Genomic DNA, 23,789 nt, shown 5'->3' with positions numbered 1-23,789 from the left:
ACCGTTTGTAAGAAAAAGCAAGAATGGACAATGGAAGCAGCAGCAGAAGCAGTTGGGCTTGTTCCTAAGTTCCCCCCCTGTATATGAAGGCAGCTGTCACTCTTACGAGTTAATAAACAAGATTAATAGTGAAATAAGCCTTGCATATGTGATTCGCATACAAAAATGACCGGGCAAGGCTATTGTACCAGACACTGTAGTTCATAAAGAGAAAAAGGCACACAACATTCGCACAAGATGCAAGAACATCAAACTGCCATGATATAGGCACACATCACTAGTGCAGATTACATGGCAGGAACAGGATAGCTCTAACCCTGCTACCTGTATCTAATGAAAGGCTGCGAAAGTTAAGCAGAAAATAAGAGATGTCATCTCCAGAACACATAGAAAAATTAGGAAAGAGTAAAACCTCAATGTTCTTTCATAAATAGAACAAATATGAAAAAATACAAATAAAAACACTCTGCCACCATTTAAAAGCACTGTGCTAATTCATAGCAGCAAGTATGTCTTACTCTTCTTGTTCAGCCTTTTCTATTCATGTTTTTGTTTTTGAAGGAACGCCTACCGAAAACACTGTCTGCATGTTCATCTCATCATTCACATTGCATCACGAACGAAACCTAGAGACAGAAATACTACTTTATAACTAATAATTGATAAGCAAGTAGGCTTGGTATGTCACTGGTAAACAAGTTTAGATGGAATAAGTAGAGCATAAACAAAAATAAGAATATACAAGAGAAGAAAATCTAAATGCAATGCAAACATTCAACACTCAGTGGCTCAAATAAGTTAACAGAAATGTCAGCGTCACACACAGTGGAAAGTGACAAGATAAAAAATTAAGACTGAGTATCACTATTTCACATGGCTATAGTAATTCATAATGGTGTGCCATGTGCAGAGAACAAAGTCTTCATGGGGCATCGTGGTGTGACAGGAAACAATTGGTGCTGAATTAGAAGTGCCAACACCATAGACCACAGTGAAATGCTACGCACAGCAGGCTTGCGCTGCAAGGCTCATGAATCATTCAGCTGTAGCTGCCATTCTAATTCACTGCCTGAATGTTTGGAGAGGGATAAAATTTGTTACATAAGAGCCAGCACAGTGTTCCAAGACTTCCACTCAACACACAAGCTAGCATTTCAACCATTCACAACTAAAAGAGCTCATTTTAAAAATACATACCGAGTGTTCACTGAAACAGGAAATTCTATGTTTCAATACCTGAACTAAAATTTTTTTACATAGAGTAAATAAAACATTAGTGGCTTGCTAAGTGGAATAGGCACAGAATGAAGTCCTTAATCCACTAATTCTATTGACAAGCCTTAGACATTTCCTTTCCAACTTGGCTAAGGTATTCAATACACTCTCAGCAATTCTTGCTTTATACAAATGAACCTTGATTTAGGCTTTCAGGCTTAGAATTATGATGAGTTATGGAAGGCAGATATCAACTGCAGTGCCAATAATTAATAAAAGCTTGTGTGTACTAAAATACCTTAGCAGTGGAGTAGGTGGAAGAGGGTTTTTTGGGTGCAATTCCCAACCCTCCCCACCGCTCAAACTGCCATATATACAGCCTTTGTCAAAATTTTGCAGGCTGCCATGCTCCCATTGATGGCACTGACTTCTGCTGAGTGTATAGAATAGAGGACAAGGTGCAGGGATGCTCCCCTTGCGCATTATTGACAAGAGCTGTACATATTGCACGTAGGTGGTGGCATAGTGAAAACTCATGCAAGCACTACAGCAGTGCTTCTTTTCTAGTTTTTGTGGCTACAAACATTGAGCCCGAACATCTTGAATGATGTACTCATTACCCAAACTTGTGCTGAAATTGTTAATTATCAATACTCCTAAACACTTTAGACAAACGTTATGGAAACAAAAATTTCACTTCTTAAACACGAAAGCCTAGCTTATATTGAACAAAATTTTGACACAGGAAAGTTTTCACTGCAACTATAATGAATGTCACTATATTTAGCTTGAAGTGCATGGTAATGCACAGCTTCAACATTTGGACATGGCTTGTGCTGGTGATGGCTAAATGCAAGCTAGTTAACTGCCAAGCAGAATGTGTTGCAACACAATAGCAGCTACAAGAACAATCTGCCAGTAAACAATCCACAAGCATTACAATATAATAATCCAGTGAAGAGAAACACAAATCAAGTGTATTCAAGGGCTAGTTCTCAAGCTTTGCTTTTTTTTTTCTGCTTGGTATGCAAGAAGTACTTCAGCTTCAATTTGGCAGCAATTATTCCTGTACTTCGTTGAGCACTAGCAGATACTCATCAAAACAGTTTCGAACTACTTTTTAAATATAATAAATAAACTGCAACCACTAACATACATACATGAATTGCACACAGTAAAAGATACAATTTCATTCATGTCACTCCATATCAATTAATGACCACAGAGTTCTTGGAGTTTGCATACGACATGCATGAAATTGTTTTGATAGCAATACTACTATGTATATATAAAAACACAAAGCTATATTTCTTGGTCTACAAAATGCCTACTCAAATTCACAGCACATGTACAATAAACGTAGGTTCCATCACTCAACATGCTCAGTGTGGCAGCACTTAAGAGCTTGCGATTCCTGTGAATCATGATCCACCAGTGGGTCATGCACTTTTACCTTTCTTGAGCCCTAGAAGGGCAGCACCAGTGCTTGTATTCTAAAGCAACAAGAATTTTTTTATGTGCACTGATCATATATCTACTGATCATATGATGATATATCTACTGATCATATGATCATATATCTATTGACATATCACTGATCATAAGATATCTACCTGCATTTTCACAGCCACACAGGGGCAGTAACCAACATGACTCACAGGTGACCAATGCCACAGTGCACATGTTAGTCATAGCGAAGAATACCAAGCTGTTAAAGTGACACACTTCAAGCAGTTGGTCCACAGCAACTGGTTTAACTATAACTACACATCAGGAAAGCCTGAAATTCACCTTTGACTAGGAACTCCATTTATAAAAAGCCTCAGGACGGCTACAAATGCCCATACTAAGCTTCGTTCTGCATTTTCACCAGCAAGGCTACATAAAAGTCATGTTTATAGTTTTTCTTGCCACAACACCAGTTGGTGCCAACATAGCAGTGGGGTCATACAACCATATTTTTTTGTTCACTTCCACAGCTACAATATGTACGAAAACATGAACTTGCCAACAAAAGTACCAAAACATGACATTCACAACATTTCAAAAGTGGTAATTATGTGCAACATATTTCCAACATACTTTTGGCATGGCATCACATCATTTTACACTACATGATGCGCATGCTGCATCATAGCTGAATAGTACTCCTTGTGATTTTACGCATAGTGAACTTATCCAGGATTACAGCATAGACATCATCTGGTGTAAAATATATGTCACATCAGTGCACTGAGAATATGTCAGAGACATGCAATGTGTGGGTGGTAGTATTTCAAAGGCCTCTCTCATAAGATCTACTTTTTGTGATAAGGAAAGACAATGCAAATGTCCATACAACAAACTATGATGTACATATACATACAACAAACACATGTCAACAAATGACCTTACATCTCACAACCCTCCTTTGCAAGAAAGCAAATGCTACAGTAAAGAAATTTATTTAATTATGTTTGTTAATGCAGGCAAAACTTGCTTGTTTTGACAAATGATGCTGGTATTCCAATACAACTGGCAACAAACGCAACTCATGAGATTTACATGCGTCTCATAGCTAAGCAGCTCGACATGTGCCAACTATGGCTCTTAAAATCACATGGAGCCAATTGGCCTTCCTGCAGCATGCTGACCACTTTGAGAAGTTTTTTTTTGTTTTGTCATGCAAATGCTTTACACTGACCAAATCTTTCTACATGCTTAGCAGAGAAAAAAGCATTTTCAGCTATACTGATGCTGTGCTTCAAACAAATAATTTCACAAAAAGCTAAATAAAACAAGTAGGAGCAGAAACTAGGAAAAATATCATGAAGTGTCTTCCACACTTTATAGTGCCCCAGCATTTAAAAAAAGAAAAAAGAAATAGTATTTGGCTTCTCCTCTCAACTGTTGCCAAGTTTTCTTGATTTCATGCCAACATTGCAGGGGTTTGTCAACGGCTTGTGCCAAAGCAGTGGAGAGAGGTAAGCACACTGCTTGGACGTGCCATGCCACTTAGATGACTTATAGTCGCTGAGTAGGGATATACATCCTATGATCGGCTAGGACATTCGTCGGTTGCTATGTGGGCGCAGCACAGCAAAAAACTGAGTTTCGCTGTTGCACCTGTATGCTAGGCACTGGAACCCCAGGGCCAGCAGGAGGTTCACAATCCAGAAGGCAAGCCAGGAGGCTGGCTCAGGAGGCACCCGCATCACATACGGTGTACGTGGATGGAACGATGCACCGATGTGTGTCACTTGTCCCTGCATCAAAGGAGAGATACTAGTGATGTCGGAGTATGTGGCAGTATGATGGCTAATCAACTGGCTTGTGTGAATATTCGACATTTTCAATCTAATATTATGCTATTCTATATTCGCTTTGGCTGGAATTTCAGCATGTATTCAAATTTTTCGAAGAATTCAACACGAACGAATATATGCATTTTTACACATGTAAGCCGTGCCTCCAATTACAACACCTCAGAAAGAAGAGACAAAGATCTGCCTCTATAAGCTGTGGAAATAACTGCATAACATTATATTTTCAACCAGCTGCTTTTTTCCTACCCCTTCGGCAATGCCGATGGTGGGGAACTTTGCCCTAAAAATGGTTTCCCTTTACTTTAACTGAAACATTGTTTCAGTTAAAGTAAAGGAGACGCACCAATGCACCCATGACCTTAACCACCATAAAATTCAAAGTAGACTGAAGCACAACAGTGAGGAAGAGCCTGTAAACAGATTTTCTGTGCAGCTGAAGTTGTAAGAAATGTTGAACTTGTGTGTTTACATGAAAATATCTGAATAATGGCACTGAAAATAAAATGACTCCAGAGATGAACCATTTCCTTTCCTTTTTTTTTTTTGCGAAAACAAACTTTTTTTTCCTACATCTGGCATGTATGTCAAGGTTTTATGCAAATGCCACAACTACTTAAGTATTCACTTCGAAATTATTCGACACTAATTACTATTTGCTTCAATTTCACTTCGAAACAAAAAATGTTCACGCAAGCCGTCCGATCAATACAATGCAGAGGAAAAGTACAATACGAGGAAGCAAGTTGAACTCACTAAGCAAGAAGTAATAGGATGGAACACAATTGGTACCAATGATAGCAAACAACAAGATAATGCCCTTGGAAGAAAGAAAATGGTGGAGGATGACATGGAAACAGGGGGGGGGGGGGGGTGCAGGAGAAGGCAAGCATTGTCAGGCAGCAATTAGTGGCATGGAAGGTGAGCTCGCCGGATCGCTATAGCAACAGAAGAGTAATAGACCTGCTCTCCTTGCCTGCTGCTCCTAAGAACCCTAAAATGTAATTGAAAAGCGCATGAGAACCACACCTGCAACACTGCACCAGCGATGAGAAGGCTGAGGTCTGGCATCCACTGGCAACCAGGCACAAGTATAGCATAGGCACTGGCGAATTGTAGAGGAAGATGGTGGAAAAGGTACACAAGCATCTGCAAACAAGAAAACCAGCCAGGGAGCAAACTGAGCCCATTGAAACATACAATTCTAAAGAGCCATACGACAGAGCCTAAAAGCACTTGTTTGAGAACAGTACACATCAATAGTACTGTCAGTGATTATTACAGACAAAAATGAAGTACCTTTCAATGATCAAAGCATGAATCTTAATATATTTATCTGTATGGGCATCATGATTCAACGGTACCATGAAAGAAGTCGCTGGCGCTATAAACGATGTGCAAACCAACCACTGTGTTCTTCCAACATTCTGACATTCTGTACATCTTCAACAATTTCATTACAAATACCTGTCAAAATGCAAAACCTACACAACTCTCATGAACATGTCAAAATCCCTTAGAGCAACTTTGAGAGCACAGTAGTCGAGTTTTAAAGCTTACACTTTGCAGGCACAAATGCACAAGGTGCCATACCAGATGTGAGAACAAACATTTTGAACAAGTTAATATGAGCTAATGTCAAATTCAAAACCGTAAATTTGCACTGCTCTCTTGGAGAAAAGGCACAATTCTGAGCGACGGGAAATGGAAGTGATTATAACGAAGACTAATTTCCCAGATGCTAAATAGCACTAGCAATCAGCACACATTGATGGAAGGCATTCTAAAATACACACAACTCGGAAAGTACTAGACAAAAGGGTCACCTTCCAAGCACCAAAACATTGTCTGTGCTTGACAAATGTATTATAACACAATAAAAGTAACTGCCAAGTAAGCAGGGCACCAACCTGCATTTTTGGGAACGGGGCAGGGTCTCTGTGTAGGAGGTATGGCTCTACATTTGCAACATAACGATTTATCCAGCCAATGTTTGTTCCTAACACCGCCTGTTAATAAGGCAGAAGCATAAATTAAACACAAAGTAAGCAAAAACAAGCAGTCACCAGCTCAGCATTGACAGCAACAAATGACAGCACGATTAACAATGGCAGTCACATCATGCACACCATCAGACATCAAATGTAAATGAAACTGCTCAACTGTGAACAGCAAAATTAGAAAATTTCGATTTAGGTAATCTAAATAATAGTATATATTGTGCGAACTGTGTTCTCTATGAGCCACTCTTACCAAATTATAAACAATGGTGCAACTATTTCAGTTTCCTAAAAAAATATTTCCTGCTTTTACATTTGCACTTGACAGTCATCTTTATATTCTAAATGTTCGTTGCAGTACAATTCCAGCAAATAAACCTAGAAGAATTGCCACCAAAAGTTCTCACCAATCCTCTAAATATGGTTATAAAGCTTGCAGTCAGTAGGTAAAAAAGCAAGACAATATCTTGCTTGCGTTTCAACAAACGTCCCCTTGGGCCAGTCACCTGCAAATGGCAAACCAGTAACATATCAAAAATGAGCAGTTCAAAATCATTTTAAACAATGCGATTCCATAGTTGATAGTTATCAGAAAATTTTTGTTGTGATGTCACAGTTAGCTTCTAATCTTGTTTACGCATTTATTGCCCATCTCACTTTGCAAGTTCTAACCAGCATAACCAAAGCTTTACATAGCCTTTTGCAAAATCTTAAAGAGAGTTGCATACGTGTGTAGAGAGTGGCAATTTATATTTCACATTAAACAGCAGAACTTTGGAAGGAAAGGAGAGGATGGGGGGAGGGGGGGAGGCAAGGAAAGTGCCACCTAATTAATGAAAGTGTACAAGCTTTCAGAACCAACACACCTATAAGCACAGTGCCGCACAAAATTAATGGCTGCACTGCGCAATGCTCACTGAAAGGTGCAGAGTCTGGGAATCCAACCTACACAAGCAGGAACGAGGCACAATTCAAGGGGTGTATTGTGGTGCCTTTTCAAAACATCCTCAAAAAAAAAAGAAAAAAAGGAGGGGGCCAGGCGCAGAGCGTAAGCAGGCTGAAGACACCCACCCATATGAAGTTCTAGCTATGGTAGAGGGTGTCATGCCATACTCTATACAAAGGGTACCCAACCATGAACTTGTGGTACCTTAGGGTTCCACAGCTACCACCACTTGGTTATGCATTGCAGAGGAAAACAAAGATCCACAAATTGTTTGAGGGGTTTCACGAACACTCAAATCAACATATGCAACTTGCTTTGCACTTGTTATTTACACCACTGCAATGACACTCAATTCTTTGCCTACCTTGCCCTTCACATTTGTGTGAACACTGTGTAACATTTTCACTTATTTGTTTCATAACCTTAAAAAAAACGTTGGGGAAAAGATCTTTCTAGAGGAACTGTAGGCCTAAGCTTTTTAGATGAATGCATACCAGAGCAGTAATGCTACAGAGGGTACCTCAGCACTTCTGGTACGACAGTGGAGTTCTTAAAGGTGAAGCACCACTAACCTACACTGATTCTTATACAGTCCACTTAACCAAAAAAATTATGCACATCCCATGCACTATGAGAATCAATACTATGCAAAGCATGCTGCAGGTAGCTATTGTTTTGCAGCGCTTATCATCCATTGGCATTTTGCAAGTTGCAGGCTATCCTTTGAGGTTCCGTGAAATGTTATCAGATGGAGCAACATGTTTTTGCAAGGCGAGCAATTTGTGTGATGACAGTGACAGCTGTGGTGTGACCACCGATTTATTGTGCTTCAGCGAAGAAACATTACAACCTGTTATGACCTCAGCTGAACCCAAAAGTTGTGCCCTGAGTAAATCAGGCCAATCCTGAAGATGGTGAAACGTCACATAGCATCTCAAAACACTAGCTGCCACAAGGGGAGGATGCGGTAATCTGGCACAGTCTCACATTTATAAGCAAACTGTTACTATGCGACGAGATGCATGAACCAAGCATTTAAAAGCACAAGATTTCCTGAGCAAAGGACTGGTAAGATTGTTACTCTGATTTTAATATATGCATAAGTCTAGGCCTTATGGTTACAGCTTCGGGCTCTTACACTGGGGGCCCCGAAGCACATTGAAATGCACCACTGGAGACGTAATCTTTCTTTATTGAACAAGTCTCAAGTATGTTGAAAGAGAAACCTACCTACCTACAGACCTACCACAATGTGCTTGGTAAAATGCAAGGAATGCTTCTCATTACATAATGCTATCCAGCATAAAGAGCATAATGTTCAAGCTGTACATGCCATCTGGTGTACCAAAGACAAGAGCTTATGAAGTTTACTATAAAAGACCTTTTAACAACCCAACCAGCTGCGACATGAATGCAGGTGTGACGTGAAGACTATTCCCGTCAATCAACTATGCAAGCCCAGGAAATAGCTGAAGAATGTTTTACATTTAAGCCCACAGAGTGCTTCTCCAAACCTCGATGTTAACCATTACTGGGAATGTTTCTTTGTACACTCAAACAGTATCATTTCACCCGATGCTGTGTACACACATACCACAGGGGCAATCCTCTGATGTCTCAGTTGGTAGAGGAAGCAGGGAGCAGCAAAGGCCACCAGAAGGTAGAACACGGCCCCTGGTGTGATGCCATGTTTTCCTGCCACCAAGATAGCAACAGGAAGCAATGGTTACAAGCGATGACCAAGCGCTGGTGTGTTAAGCTCCAACGGGCCTAAAAGTGCCACATTCGTATTAGTAATGCTGCACAAATATTTGAAATATTGATTACGAATTGGGTGCTTTTGTTCCGATTCAAACAATTTGGTTCAGGAGCTTAATAGTCAATTTCATTGATATTGTTATGGCGAAGGGAGGAGGAGGACATAAAAATAGAAGGCAGAGATGACAATGTGTGAAGGAGCGAAGAGAAAACGAAGAAAGATGATTGAGAAGACAGATGCTACGACCAAGACTGTATGCCGACAAAAACTGAAGGCACTTTTCAGTGCAATATTCAATGAAGACTGAGTATATGAGGTACTACAATTATCAGAGCCTGGCTGCTCAACAAAAAGTAAATTGATGCTATGCAACGCAACTACCATGCCAAGCATCTAAAAGCACTAGCAAGGATAAGAGAAGCTGGTAAGGATGTCATTCCTTCTTTCTGTGCATGTATCTGTGGCCTAATAGGTAGAGCATTGGGCTACTGCACTCGAGGTATAAGAAACAGAAAATAATTTAAAACGCCATTGAATATTACGCATTATTCTGTTTGTGTGGTTTAAAGATATCTGCGAGTCGAAACAGTGTAAAACAGAGCCGTAGTGAGAAAGTGTAAGTGTGTAGGTTCAAGATTAGTATGCAGAAGACAAATAGAACAAGAATTTACGATTGGCAGTCAGCCTCTAGAATATGTGCAAGACTACACTTATGTAGGTCAATTACAAGGGAACCACGAGAAGGAAATTTCCACAATAAAAATGGGGCAGAGTGAATACAGCAGTATGTGTTACAGCACTATGCACTCCACAAAATCATTACCGGCAGCTTACTGCTATACTTGAAAAGTGTGCAATCATTGCATTCTACTGGAACTAACACATGGGGCAGAAACTACAAGGTTAATGAAGAAGCTTGAGAAGAAATTAAAGACAACACAATGAGCGATGAATGAAAATGGTTAAAGGGCAACTCTGGAAATGTTTGATGTCCATTGACCTTCACAAAATTTTGAGCACAGGGTCCATAATGAAAGTAATGCACATTTTCTGGGAAAATAGATTTATCGACCAGAACTGTACAGATGGTTAAAATTCTCTCCCCCTGCATCAATACACTTGTGGAGACATGTCTGCTGTGCTAGGAAGGCACCCTGAAAGTCCTCAACGGGAATGTCTCTCAGGAAGGCTGCAACATGCTTTTGGATGTTTTCCATGGTCTCCCAATCCTATTCTTTCAGTGCTCTCTTCAGTCGGGGAAACAAAAAAAAAGCCGCATGCAGCCAAGTCGGGACTGTAAGGGGGATGGGATGGGGGTCCACCGGGGTGTTGCTCCTGGGCAGGAAGTTGGCAACGATGAAGGACGTGTGGCTGGGGGCATTGTCATGGTGGAGCTTGACCGTTCCTTTTATGTCAGCCCTTTCGCGCGACCCGGCGTTTCAATCTCTTGAGCACCTCCAGGTAAAAGGCCAAGTTGACAGTTTTTCTCTCCAATACAAACTCAAAATGGATGATTCCTCAGGCATCAAAGACGACAATGAGCATCGATTTGATTCAAGACTTGCTCATTCGCACTTTCTTGGGACAGGGAATGATATTGTGTGCCACTCACTGCTTTGCCTTTTTGATTCTGGGTTGTACTCTAACATCCAGGATTCGTCTCCGGTTACGACGTTAAGAGAGTTTGGCTCATTTTGAACCAAATCCAACAATTCTTGACAGCTTTCTGTTCTTTTTGATCTTCCGTCAACACTTTCGGCACAAGCTTCATGCAGACCTCGTGCATTTGCAGATCATCAGTCACTATTTCATGTACCGCAAATGTGGACGTGTAGGGCAGGGCAGGGCAGAACCCTCGCCACATTTCCCAACTGGTTTTACCATGCTGCCATGGACAGTCATGTCGCAACAAAATCATGCACATTACTTTCATAATGAACCCTGTATATGTTTTCTTTCACGCTGTGGTTATATCTGTCGAATAATATAACTGCAAGTCATTAAATTTTCCTGAAAATGAATTTTAAAGATTGGCTGCACGTTCCCGACTCATGCCCAGGAATGTGCAACATATTATAGGCCACCCTGTGTACGTGACATCAGAGTCCACACCTCGAAATCGCCAAGAAATGACGAAGCTGGCTCCTTTTTCTACGAGACAATGGCTGACAATTATCGTTTTGACAGATGTGATATCCGATGATTCTCTTCGTCTTTCCACAGCATAATGCACTGAGTTTGGGTCACGTCAGCTGCCTCATGCAGCGGCTATGGGTCACAAGCAAACGGCGATCTTGTATCATTGCTGAAATCACTGCTGTCTAGTTCGAAAGAGCTGGAAAAGCTCCTCATGTCATCAGAAGACATAGTCAGCTTCACTTTGCTGGCGTTAGTGCCATGTGACCTGTGTGCTTAACATGCATTCTGCGTGTTTGCATTAAGGTAGTGTAGGATCTGACGTAATCAACTCATCGTAGACATCAGTCGAAGCAGCTACCCATTTCCGTTTCAGTACCTAAGCAAATTGAACCACCCTACCAGTGACAGAACTGTCAATGCCATTTGAAAATGACAGCCTTATATAGTCCAAAAGTATGCCGGAGTTGCCTTTTAAGCATAATATTAAGAGCCAGGAAGACAGTGGAGTGGATTAGAGTGCAAAGGGGTGTAGCCAATATTCTAGTTGACATTAAAAGGAAGAAAATGGAGCTGGGCAGGCCATGTAATGCATAGGACAGATAACAGGTGGTCTATTAGAGCTGCAGAATGGGTGCCAAGGGAAGGGAATCGCAGTCAAGGATGGCAGAGAATTAGCTGGTCTGATGAAATCTGCAGGGATAACTTTGAATTTAGAAGACAAGGGTAAATGGAGATCCCTTGGGGATGCAAAAAAATAGGCCGATGATGATGAACATACATAATACGTGCAGCTTTTATGTTGCAGTTTTATAGCTTTATAACAAATAGAGGTGCGCTCACTGGCACAACTTTGCTGCTCAGCACTATATGTTCTCCATAAGCCAGTTTGCTGGGGCGTGTATTAAACGCACATATAATGTTTATCTAAATGCATATCCAGATATGCCCCTGGACGACACACCAAAGAATGAAAACCTCGGGATATATATTCTGTAGGACACACCAACGTACAAAACCCAGAGGTAATGGCAAAGACAGCTTCGTTTTAAAATCATGGTACGCTTTCCATATTCCTTTGCCATGTACACTGCCATGTGCTATATCCGCACTTCATTCTTATAGAATGAAAGCAGGAACTTAACAGTGGGTAACAAATTTCAGTACACATTAAAGGCAAGAAAAAAAAAATAAAGCCAACCTGTTGCAACTCCAAGCAGAAGCACAAGTGTGCTGTTGACATTTGAACCACACCAGAAGAGGGCGACATTGTAGAGGTTACCACTGCACAGACGTAGACAGTCAGATATGTAATTAGACAAGGGAAAACCCAATGAATTGAGCTGTGCAAAAGACAGTTGACATAAATGATGTATTCTATTCTGTAATGGCTGCCCTTACAACTAAGACTAAGTGCAATGGCTAGCACATGCTTGTACACACCACACCACAAAGTACAAGATTTTAATTGATTTATGGGGCTGCCCGTGCCAAAACCACAATCTGAGTATGAGGCAATCCATAGTGGCAGATTCCGGATCAATTTTGGCGCCCAGGTGTTCTTAACGTGCACTTAAATCCAAGTGCACTAGCGTTTTTGTATGTCACTACCGTCGAAATACGGCTGCCATGGTCAGGATTTAACCTGCGACCTCGAACAATGCCATAGCTATCAAGCTACCATGGTGGGCACAGAAGTGTTGATTTGGCATGCACCCGCTTCTGTAGTGTCGCCTAGAACCTATAGTGTTTTAATGCGGCACTGTGTCTGCACACCCTGTGTCAGTTGTCCGCTTGACAAATTTTCGCTGTGTTTATTTTTCAGAAATAGCAGAAGCGAACCCTACCTTCAGTTTGCCTGCAACCACCGTTTCTTTGCCTTCTCACATCATCTTTTCCCTCTACCACCTTCTCCCCCTATACGGGAACTGCAAGAGTAGCAGGGCTGTTATTCACTCATTTCAAAACTGCATCGGTTCTACCCATTCTCTGCCTCCCCTTCCCCCTCCTCTCTACAGTTCTATCTACATCCCCTCTGGACTTGAACATTAATAAAAAGGTAAGTGCTGCAGTTTCTGCAATGCTTTTCACAGGGGTCATGGATAATTACAGCTGTCAAGAGGCTAATATGGCGACATCCAGGGAGCTCCAAAGGGCATTGTGCCCATGCCATGCAATGGAAAGGTCCAAACAAATTTCTCGCGTCGGCTTCCCTTTCTGCCGTGCTGCTGCCAAGTATATACATGCTTTGAGGCACCCCCCAACACAGTATGCCAGACAACAGCAGCAGCAGCAGCAGCGCAAAAATCGATGGAAGAGGCAAAGAAAGCTTCACTTTAAAAACAAAAGAATCAAGTCAACAACTCCGTAACTTGGCAATAAAAGAATGCCATCACAAATCAGTAAATTTCACCTATTGAGACAAGCAAAGGCAACAAAATTGACATATTATACACCACTCCCAAGAAAAAAATGTCAATTTATGAAAAGGACTTCGTGAATATATTGCAACGGCTCATAAGCTCTCAAATATTGCATCAATCTCACATAAGTAGTAAGCTTATATGTCAAATTTGTTTGACATATGCTCTAAAAGATGCAGTTTTACATAACTGCGATATCCGTTTTGGGTGCAGAATTAAGAACTTGTAAGCTTCGTGCTTCAGTTTTTAACACCAATTTTTGGCTACTTTTGTAAGAACTATGAGGCCCTCGACCAAAATTTAGGTTCCTACAGATGGAAGAATTTGGTTTGCTCTTTAAAGGAGCCTTGAACCACCCCTTGGGCTTGGTGAAAACACTTTCTGCAAGCATATGCTGATGCAACTAAAATGGGCCAAATTTTGTACTCGTGCGCAGTGCATAGAGCTTGGAAGCAAGAGCACAATGTCGCCTTAATCTTAAAATCTCAGTTTTCAACAGAGGCCTTCTTACCCATGTTGGGGCAGTCGGCGGCAGCTCCCTGGCAAATTCCCACAGAGCACTGCCATTGGTCGATAGCTGACATCAATCATAGATTATGTTTGGATCAGTGCGCTTCCTCCTACTGTTGCTGTGTATATTTATTGACGCAGTTTACTAAACTGGCTGAAGCAAATGAAAATCCTCACTTATAATTTCAATAAGAATTATGCACTTCCAGAAGAAGCCAACTATTGTCTGCTTACTAAGCTTGGCCATGGCCACCCGCATAGGAACTAAACTGTCGCCACACTGCTTATCAATGTCATAGCCATGGGGTCCCAGTAACTTTAATTAGTTCTGAACACTCAACTAGCCTCAAACTACTACAGAAACTTAAGGTCACACCACACATAAGCTTGCCAGTGCATGCTCACTCCTGGCAGCTCCTGGCTAGATACCTTGACAGACATCACTTCGTACTGAGCTGTTGAAAGCACATCTAAATGCGCAAACGGGATGTGGCTACTATTCATCAGTCAAGCTGGTGCATGACAAAGCTGGTCCGCACTACATAGCATGGCCAGACTGGAGCACATATGCGCGAGCGCACAATGCAGCCCAGTCGTGAACATAGCAAACGCACTACAGTTGCCATGCAACTGTGTACACTACATAACGTAGATACTGCAGCTGCCACCGGGGGCCGCGACGAGCCCACTCACTGCTGAGCTCACTGTGACTCGCCGAGGACGCTCGTGTACTTCGAGTGGTCTCAGTGAGCCACATAGCTCCAGGTGCATTGCGAGCCTGCCCAAACACCAACATCCTGGTGGAACATATCTGCTTCCCGAGTTGCACACCTATGAGGTGTGTCGCCATCATGGTCGAAGCTCGTTACGAGTGAACATAAATACAATATTTGGTTCGACCCTCGGAAATTGTGTCATTGCTGTAGAGATAAGTGCAAAACGAAATGTGCTACTTGCCACTCATTGCAAGAAAACCATGCATAGCCATCTAGTACACAGCAGCACAGCAAAGAGATGAGACATGGTGAACTCCTCCATAATTTTATGGATAGCCTCCAAGTTTGGCGTGTCATAGGCACCAAAATCAGGAGTTGTGGCATATCCATAAACATTCAAAATCAAATTTGAACTAAGTAATCAGAGCACTGTGGGCACGTCCCACTCTGCTGTAGCCTTCGCAGTGCAAGGCACTGAAGAAGGAGCAAGAGCACAGCAAATTGGATCACAAGCAATCTTTGTGGCAAAAACTACTTCAATATGTTCAGCAGAAGCAGAGTTATTGGCAATCAAAGTATTTCTGAAACAGGCTATTTTAACTTCAAATGCATTTCTTGACTTTGACAAAAAGTGGTTCAGGGCCCTTTTAAATGCAACCAATTTTAGCCAAATCAGTTCAGCCATTGTCTATCTGCATTTCATGTGCATCTGACCAAAATCGAAGTCAGTCCCAAGTGAAAGCTTACTCTAAATTCTGCAATTGCAACAAGCTTCCAAAAGTTAGGAAGTATTAAGATAAATAGCAAAAACTTCATCATAGCAGCGATTATCATGCAAATTTTTGTCCACTGCTGCGATGTAGCTTGATCAGCAAAAAATTTAATTTTGTTACAAATCCCAATTTTAAATAACCTTAGATTTGTGTTACTGAAACATTTACACTAGTGGTGTACTTTTTCAGCCTCCTTAACTAAATATGCCTATTTATTGTTTTTCTGAAGTCATGCACACGCTGTGAGCATCTATTGGCACAGGCTTGTTGTAAAAGAAAAAAACTAAAACAAAACACACAGGTTGTGAGGGATACCATATTAAACGCCTCCGTAATAATTTCAAGTACCTGATGTTCCTTAAAATTCACCTAATTCTAAGTAAACAAATACAACCTTTGTCCGTAAAGTTCCGAGACTCAGTCCACAAAAAAAAAATAATGCATTTAACATTGAAATCCTTTGTGCAGCACCCCTTCGAAATAGTCTCCCTCGCAGTCTATACACAGCTTCCAATGCTTCTTGAGGTCTTGGAAACAGCAGGAAACGGCTTCTTTTGGCAGGGCTGTCAGCTCCTTTGTCGTGGCATCTTGAATGGCCTCCACACTTCCCATCTAACTACCTTTTAAGGCTCTCGTCACACGAGGAAACAGGAAAAAAATCACATGGGGAGAGGTCAGGCGAGTATGGCAGATGGGGAAGTACAGTAATGCTGTGCTTGGTGAGAAATTTTGTCATGCTGAGAGCAGTGTGCGGCCTTGCGTTATCGTGGAGAAGGCTCCACTGTCCAGATGCCCATAAGGCAGGGCAACGGCATCACAGTGCATCACGCATGTGTTGGAGCACGCGGATATAAAACTCCTGATTCACCGTCTGCCCTTGTGGGACGAACTCGTGGTGTATGACACCTCTGGCATTGAAAAAAACTATCAGCATCGTCTTTGTTTTGGTTTTCTGTCGTCGCACCTTTCTCGACGCCGTAGAGCTTGTGAGCCGCCATTCGGCACTCTGCCTTTTTGTTTGAGGATTGTATTGAAAACATGTTTCATCTTCAGCAATGATGCTGTCGACGAATGCAGCATCCTTCTCTGCCTCGGAGAGAAAATCAGCACTCACGGATGCCCGCGTGTCCTGGTCCTGTGTGAGGGAGTATGGCACAAGTCTGGAATTTAGCTTTCATTTCCCCAAGTTCTCCCACACAATTTGGTGGCATGTTGTCTTACTAATGTCGAGAGCATGTGGACTGCAATGGTGTGGTCTTGCTGTACAATCTCCCTGATCCAAGCCACATTGTTTTCATTCCGTGAGGTTGCAGGGCGCCCCTGCCTTGTGTCGTCTTCCACCGACGTTCTCCCCAAAACTAATCTCTTGTGCCACTCGAAAACTCAGACCCGCGATAATGTCTCGTTGCCATAACTATCATGAAGGAGCTCATACATCTGTGTGGCTGTCTTGCAAAGCATCGCAGAGAATTTTATGTTTACACGCTGTTCAAGGTGGACTTCCATCTTTCCACATCCACTCATAGTAGAATGCGCAGACGACTAGTGACAATGTATATTTCTACATGTAGTGCCATCTACACTCTTAAGCAAAATTACACCCTTTTGCCATACAACGATAATCGTCATCCGTCTTGTCCGCATTTTTTTTTCTTTAACACAGCGCGCCCAATCCTTCCCAGTAACGAACGGCATGCGTGTTATCAGCATGACATGGCATTCCCGACAGGAAAGTAGTGGGCACGGCGTTTTCAAGAAAGGAAACACAAGCACGGCACATGATTATTGTTGTGTGGCAGAGATACACCCCAAAGAGTAACTTTGCCTAAGAGTGTAGCGGCTGCCACAGCAATTAACATAAATAGCTCAGGTTAGCCCGAAAAGATGGCGCTACACATACGCACCAACATTTGTTCTGGGGAATCATTTATAGAGAAGAAAATAAATCAGTCTCGAAACTTTACGGACAAAGGTTGTATTCCTGCATCTTTCCTCCATCAAAGTGTGACTGCCATGGCCAGGTATGGAACCTGCGACCTTGTGCTAAGCAGTAGAGCAACAGTGTAGGCTCTTCTGAAGAAGTCTTGAAGCTCAGCCACCCAATGACCAAATTACCCATTTTGTCGTGAATAATCATTACGAACAGTCGGACAAAACAATTTGATAAGAAGGCACTATAGTCACAGACAACTTTCTGTGGCAACAAAAGTAGACCTACCAAGGCAAAGCACACACACAAATGAAAGCAGTTCTGAAAAAAGGGCCACATTTCCATCCACCATTAGGAGAATAGAAAACAAAAACACCTTATTTACAGTAGCAAAATAAGACAAAAACAGGCCACTGAGAGTTAAATATGACTTACTTTTTTTTGCTTTTATAAAATTTAAATTACATTCTGGGTTTTACGTACCAAAACCACAATATAGTTATGAGGCACGCCGAAATGGGGGACTCCGGAATAATTTTGCCCCCTGGGGTTCTTTAATGTGTACTCAATGCACAATACACAGGTATTCTTGCATTTCACCCCCATAAAAATGAAGTGGCGGCGGCCATGATTTGATCCCGCACCCCCCAGGCTCAGCAACAACACCGAAGCCACTACACCGCCACGGCAGGATTTTCTACTCTTCCACATCTGGTCGAATGGAATACCGTCACATGTGGGAGCTACACCATATCAGTATCTGCTCCAAGGAACCAAAAGACTACTTGGCACGGTAACAAATGTGCAGAAGCGCTCTGCCCGCGTAACATTCCCTTCATTGTCACAGAAAGTTGTCCATGAATATAAAGGGCACTTTCTCAGAGCAGTCACAATGTTTACCTACTCCCAAGTCAGTGCGGCCAACATCATCAGATGCATGGCGTACATCACAGTCCCGTGCCAGTAGGACGCCATGGCTCCATGGCTGCAGCGGAGGTATGGTTCACCGACCTTCAGGTACACATTGACAAAGCCTACAGTGGAGACAGAGCAAATTAAACATACTCAATAACAAATAGTACTCAATGTTCCATGCATAGAAGGAAGGATTAAGTGACTGATAGCACCTTACATCCCAGTGGGCTTTCAGGGATACTATAGTCAATAGCACCAGACTAATACTGACTACACAAGGCAGTTTAGTTCGCCATGAATGCACACTAAATGCGCATTCTTGCATTCTGTACCCAGTGAATTGCAGTTACTACGGCCAGCATCATACTCCCTATCTCAGACAAGCTGCAGAACACTATCGCCACTAAGCCACCACAGTTCACATTAGGAGAGCGGAACTCCACTACAATGTTTCTATTTTTACATTTACTGGTAGCACCAATTCATTTCATGCTGTACTTTGCTATAAAAATGTTTTTCTGTTGCCCTCGCTTAGATCTTTTTTGTGTCTCCTTTTACAGAACCTATGGCTTGCCATATAAAAGTTGCGAGTTGCATCATATTGTTTGTTTATGTTGCTGCACACTAATATAAATTATTGCATCATGCCACTACCATACCCACTGCAACAATTATGCATTACACTATCAAGGCTCAGACACCCTCTAAATAACACTAAATAGCACTAAATGCGAAAGGAATTTCTAACATGCTATGCAAATCAATTTCTCCACATCAAACATTCAAGTACAGCAACACACGCTAGTCTGTCACTTCTCTTAAGTATGCAGTAATATGCACTGTATGACAGTGCACAGCAGGCATAGTATTGTGACAGCAATTGCTAGGTTAAAGACAAGTACATTATGTGAAGGTTTGTGGACTACAGTGATCACAGAATGAAATGCAACAGGGAGCATTTAGTAGAACCCTGCATATGTCAAAGTACTCGAGAGTACCATGTCATGTTGCTAGGATCTGGTCACCAAAGGTAATGTGGACTCCAATCTAAGTGTACGCACCGAAATCACGTTGATGCGAGATGAACTGCAACCAGTGGAAACGAAAGTTATGTGCATTAGTTAGCCTTAAAGTGAGGCGTTTCATTCCGTGAGCACTGTACATCAACATGGCTTTTTTAAACCCAGTGCATACCTCTAAAACCCATCACGCAGTTCAGTTTATTCTACGGTACAACATTTGCATGTTCAAAGCAGATATGGTGGTATTCGAACAACTCAACCTAGCCGAGAAGTGGGAACCGATGCACGCAGTAAACAAAAGGAAAGTGACAACCTACCTATGAAAAGTGTACATGCGCTTAGGCTTTGAAAGGCATACAAACCTGATATGATTCCATCTAGCTCTAGGCCCACAGTAAGGGATGCCACACTTGCAAATGCAGATATCGCCAAGGCTGCACAGTAAAAAGCGAGGAATTGAGAAAGCACGCCTAATAATAACTCTAGGTTGCTACAGACCAGCGGGAAACAATGAAATGATGACAACACAGAAATGTATGCATTGAACAATCAAGCAACGAGTTCCTCTAGCAAGATAAGCTCAAATATAGTTGAAATACTGGAATATTCCTTAGAAGCCTAAATTTCTCATAAAATGAGTGCATAGATGGAGTGATCACTTTTAAGTTTAGCAAAATTTTTAAATATTGGCTGTAGCACAAAACAAATTAACAAAAATACTAATTAATTAAATTCTGAATCACTTAATCCACTGAATTATAAACTGCAATTTACTCATTGTAGCCGGTGAAATTGCAAGACATATCTACTTGAAGTTAATCTCTTGGATGACACCAGTTTCGAGATATCATTTCCCAACGTGTGGGACCAAATACATGGGTGTTCCTGCAACTTTTGTGCTTCAATGCATAAACGAGCATTTTGTTTGAACAAAAATAAGTGGAACCACAGTGCATTTTTATGACGAGTCTGATGGTGCATGTCTAAAAACTGGTGTCATTCAGTAAATACATTCAAAGTGGATACACCTCACAAACTCACTGGCCACAATTTGTAAATTGCAATACGTGCCGTAAAGTAATTAACAAGTTAATTAGTGATTTTTCTAAATGGAAGCCATGGATACTGAATTACATTTTCATGCGGGAAAGAATATTTAGGACAAGCTGGCAGATGTCTTAACTATCACATACGAGAGCACTCAAACAATGCTGACAAATTGGCAGTGACCAGTCATCTTGTTGCACACTGCCTATACGGTGGCTGCAAACTTTTGTTTAAAAAGACTGATGGCCAGACACTCTGATCAAGTGACGAGGGAAATTGTAAAGGCGTTTGAAATGAACGGAAACAACGATTGCGTGAGCTGCTTATCTGTTGTGTTGTCAGAGAAGGAGATACTGTTCTTGTCACGATAGCAATGGCTTGTTACGCTGTTAAGCAATCTGTGATGTGGAGACATTACACTCCCTTTCCATTTTTCATTGTATGGTGCTATATATACTGTGACCAAGTACAATAAATCATCAGTTGTTAATGGTGTTCTGTCCTGCCTGCCTTCTCTCGTGTTGTGCGTTTCTTTGCACTAGAAACTTGACACACAATACCAACTAGCCCACTAGTCTGTTTTCTTGAGTAATTACCAACTAGCCCCCCAATGTTTTTGTTGAGTAATGTCCACCTCTTCGAATAATCCAGGTTACGGAGAAGAATTATGCTATCTGCCACATATGTATATTTTTTTTTAAATTCCAGTAACTTCAAAATGATCACCCTGCATAATGTCTATGAGAATTTGACTGCAGAGTCTATAGACATTTACAATAGACTGCGCATTAGGCTGCACCCTGTCACTCTTTAAGAAGATGTTGCGATATTCAATAAGTACTAACATGTTACCTTCTTAACAAGTGCAGGCAGTAAAATGACATTTAGTACTTTTCACTACCTGCAGAACCTAGGAAAAAGCACTATGGTTGGTACTAAGTACTACTGCAGCAGTGCAGTTACTAATACAATCTGAAATTTTTCACTTTTACAGAGTTTCTAAAAATTAATTGCCTGTTATGGATAACATAATTCTAGTCCTTGAGCTGGATTATTCGGAGGCACACATTACTAGCATTAGAAACTGAAATGCATATTCAACTCATCAACAAAAATTAACTAGTTAACTTCTTAATTACCTTACGGCACATATGGTAATTTACGAATTGTAGCCAGTCAGATTGACAGACATGTATACACTTAAAATGAGTATCCTGAATGATACCAGTTTGGAGATAAGTGCCATAAAATTCACTGCAAAAATACAATTTTCCACTTATTTTCTTAACAAACACCTCTTTTAAGCATTTAAGCACAAAAGTAACTGGAATGCCCATAAACGAGCAGGGGGGGTTAAACGAGGGGCCCGATTTTTATTAGTCAAATCATAAGACGTTAACACTGACACCAATTGGACAACAGCTAGGAGAAATTACTTACTTGTGCTGAATAAATGAAATAAAGAAACGATAAATGGAATTGAAAGTGGATGAAAAAAACAACTTGCCGCAGGTGGGGAACGATATATTTCACCTGCGAAGGTTGTGGGATCGTTCCCCACCTGCGGCAAGTTGTTTTTCCATCCACTTTCATTTCAATTAATTTATAGTTTAATTCTTTATTTCATTTATTAAGCACAAGTAATTTCCCCTATGTTGTCCTTGGTGTCGGTGTTTGTTGGCTTCTTATATGAAATGCCCATGTATTTCGTACCCCACTTAGAAAAATGTACCGAAACTGCCGTCGCAAACTGCAATGTGTGCCGTAACTTTAATTAAGTTAATTAGCGAATTGTTGTTGATCTATAGTTGATTGCGCGTTTCGATTTCTCGTGCTAGTAATACCCACATCTCTGAATAATCCAGCTCAAGGCCTCCAACAGGCTATTTTTTAAAATTCCTGAAAACTTCAAAATGATCAAGCCCGCATATACGCTCGACACGACAGCGCACCTTCGGGTCGCCGCATCTGCTGGCACTTTAATTGTACCACTGAAAATCCACGGCTTTACTTTAAACATGCATAACATGCGCCAATAAACGCGCCGCTATTCGTCACACCCAGTGACGCAGTCGGCAGGCGCGTGCTATCTCGCCAGGTGTGCACGGAAAACCCAAACAAAGCAGCGCGCTGGCATGCGTCGTCTATAGCTCTGGGCGCGCGACGGAGCGTGAAGCCGGAATGAAGCAACACGCAGCTGCCCGCGTTGACAATGACGCAAGGACATGCGACCAGCACTGACGCGCAAGTATATTACAGCAAGATGACACTTACCGTAGAACCATATCTGTTCGCGTTTTCGGCCGTCCGCCAACGGGGCCTTTCTGCCTGTGGCCCAATATAAGAGGCCGGCTACGGCCACAAGTACCACTACTACGCCCACACAAACGGGCAAGGCGCTATCCCACTTGAGTAGCTGGGCGACCACGTTGAATGCGTACGTCGTTGGGACGGCGAGCAGGGACACACCGAACACTTTGGTCGCAGACGAGAACGACGACATGACCTGGTTTCGCGACGGCTCTGCGGTCTGGTCTTCGATGATAAAGCGCCCGTGGCGAGTGGTTCAACGCCTGTCCAAAAAAAGCCTTCGACTTCCGCGGTGTTTTCCTTGCAGTTCCCGCAGCGCGTGCTCATCAGAAAAGACGGAAGAAAATAAACTCCCCACAACCGAGAACACAGGCAGCAGCCGACGTCGCCTCGAGATCTTGGCAAGAGTTCAACTCGTTCAGCTCAGTTTTCTTCACTGCGTCGCGCCAACATAAGTCGGCAACAGCGGAGAAAGCACATTATGCCTCCATCGGGAAGTAACAAAGCGTGCAGCGCAATCACGACGTTATAAAATTGCGCAGTTAAATTGTTGCGCGTCGCTTATATCAGTTGCTGCCGCGTGACGAGGCCGCCTGTTGTTGCTTTCCTGCACAACGCGACCCATAGTTACCAGACGCCGAAGATTTGCCGACTAAATGTCAACGTTTTCGGTTTCGTTCTTATAAACTATGGTTTCGTCAGAATGTTTCATGCGTTGCGGTTATATCCCAGCAGTTATTTTTTACGCGTCTGCACACATCGCTCGTGCTACGTGCACACGTTGG

General features: G+C 42.0%; 1 protein-coding gene across 1 annotated transcript; it reads right to left on the bottom strand.

Moving 5' to 3' along the window:
• Nucleotides 1-2,790: 2,790 nt before the first annotated feature.
• Nucleotides 2,791-23,633, bottom strand: LOC135909621 (transmembrane 6 superfamily member 1-like). The gene is made up of 9 exons (XM_065441622.2): nt 22,969-23,633; nt 20,010-20,081; nt 18,615-18,744; nt 12,560-12,642; nt 9,058-9,158; nt 6,925-7,023; nt 6,428-6,526; nt 5,547-5,666; nt 2,791-4,460 (listed from the first exon to the last, which is right to left on the bottom strand). Exons 1-9 carry the CDS (start codon nt 23,195-23,197, stop codon nt 4,257-4,259), a joined length of 1,137 nt encoding a protein of 378 aa, XP_065297694.2. The 5' UTR covers nt 23,198-23,633; the 3' UTR covers nt 2,791-4,256.
• Nucleotides 23,634-23,789: the final 156 nt, after the last annotated feature.

Source organism: Dermacentor albipictus, chromosome 1 (assembly GCF_038994185.2).
Source record: "Dermacentor albipictus isolate Rhodes 1998 colony chromosome 1, USDA_Dalb.pri_finalv2, whole genome shotgun sequence".
Lineage (NCBI taxonomy): Eukaryota > Metazoa > Arthropoda > Arachnida > Ixodida > Ixodidae > Dermacentor > Dermacentor albipictus.
This window is presented reverse-complemented; position numbering and strand designations above follow the sequence as displayed.

Coding starts and splice junctions, on each gene's coding strand:
- LOC135909621 (XM_065441622.2), bottom strand. CDS start 23,197: ATGTCGTCGTTCTCGTCTGCGACCAAAGTGTTCGGTGTGTCCCTGCTC. Junction 12,643..18,614: donor TTGGCCGCACTGACTTGGGA/GTAGGTAAACAT, acceptor ACGTCTGTGCAG/TGGTAACCTCTACAATGTCG. Junction 4,461..5,546: donor TCGCTGGTGCAGTGTTGCAG/GTGTGGTTCTCA, acceptor CCTTTGATGCAG/GGACAAGTGACACACATCGG.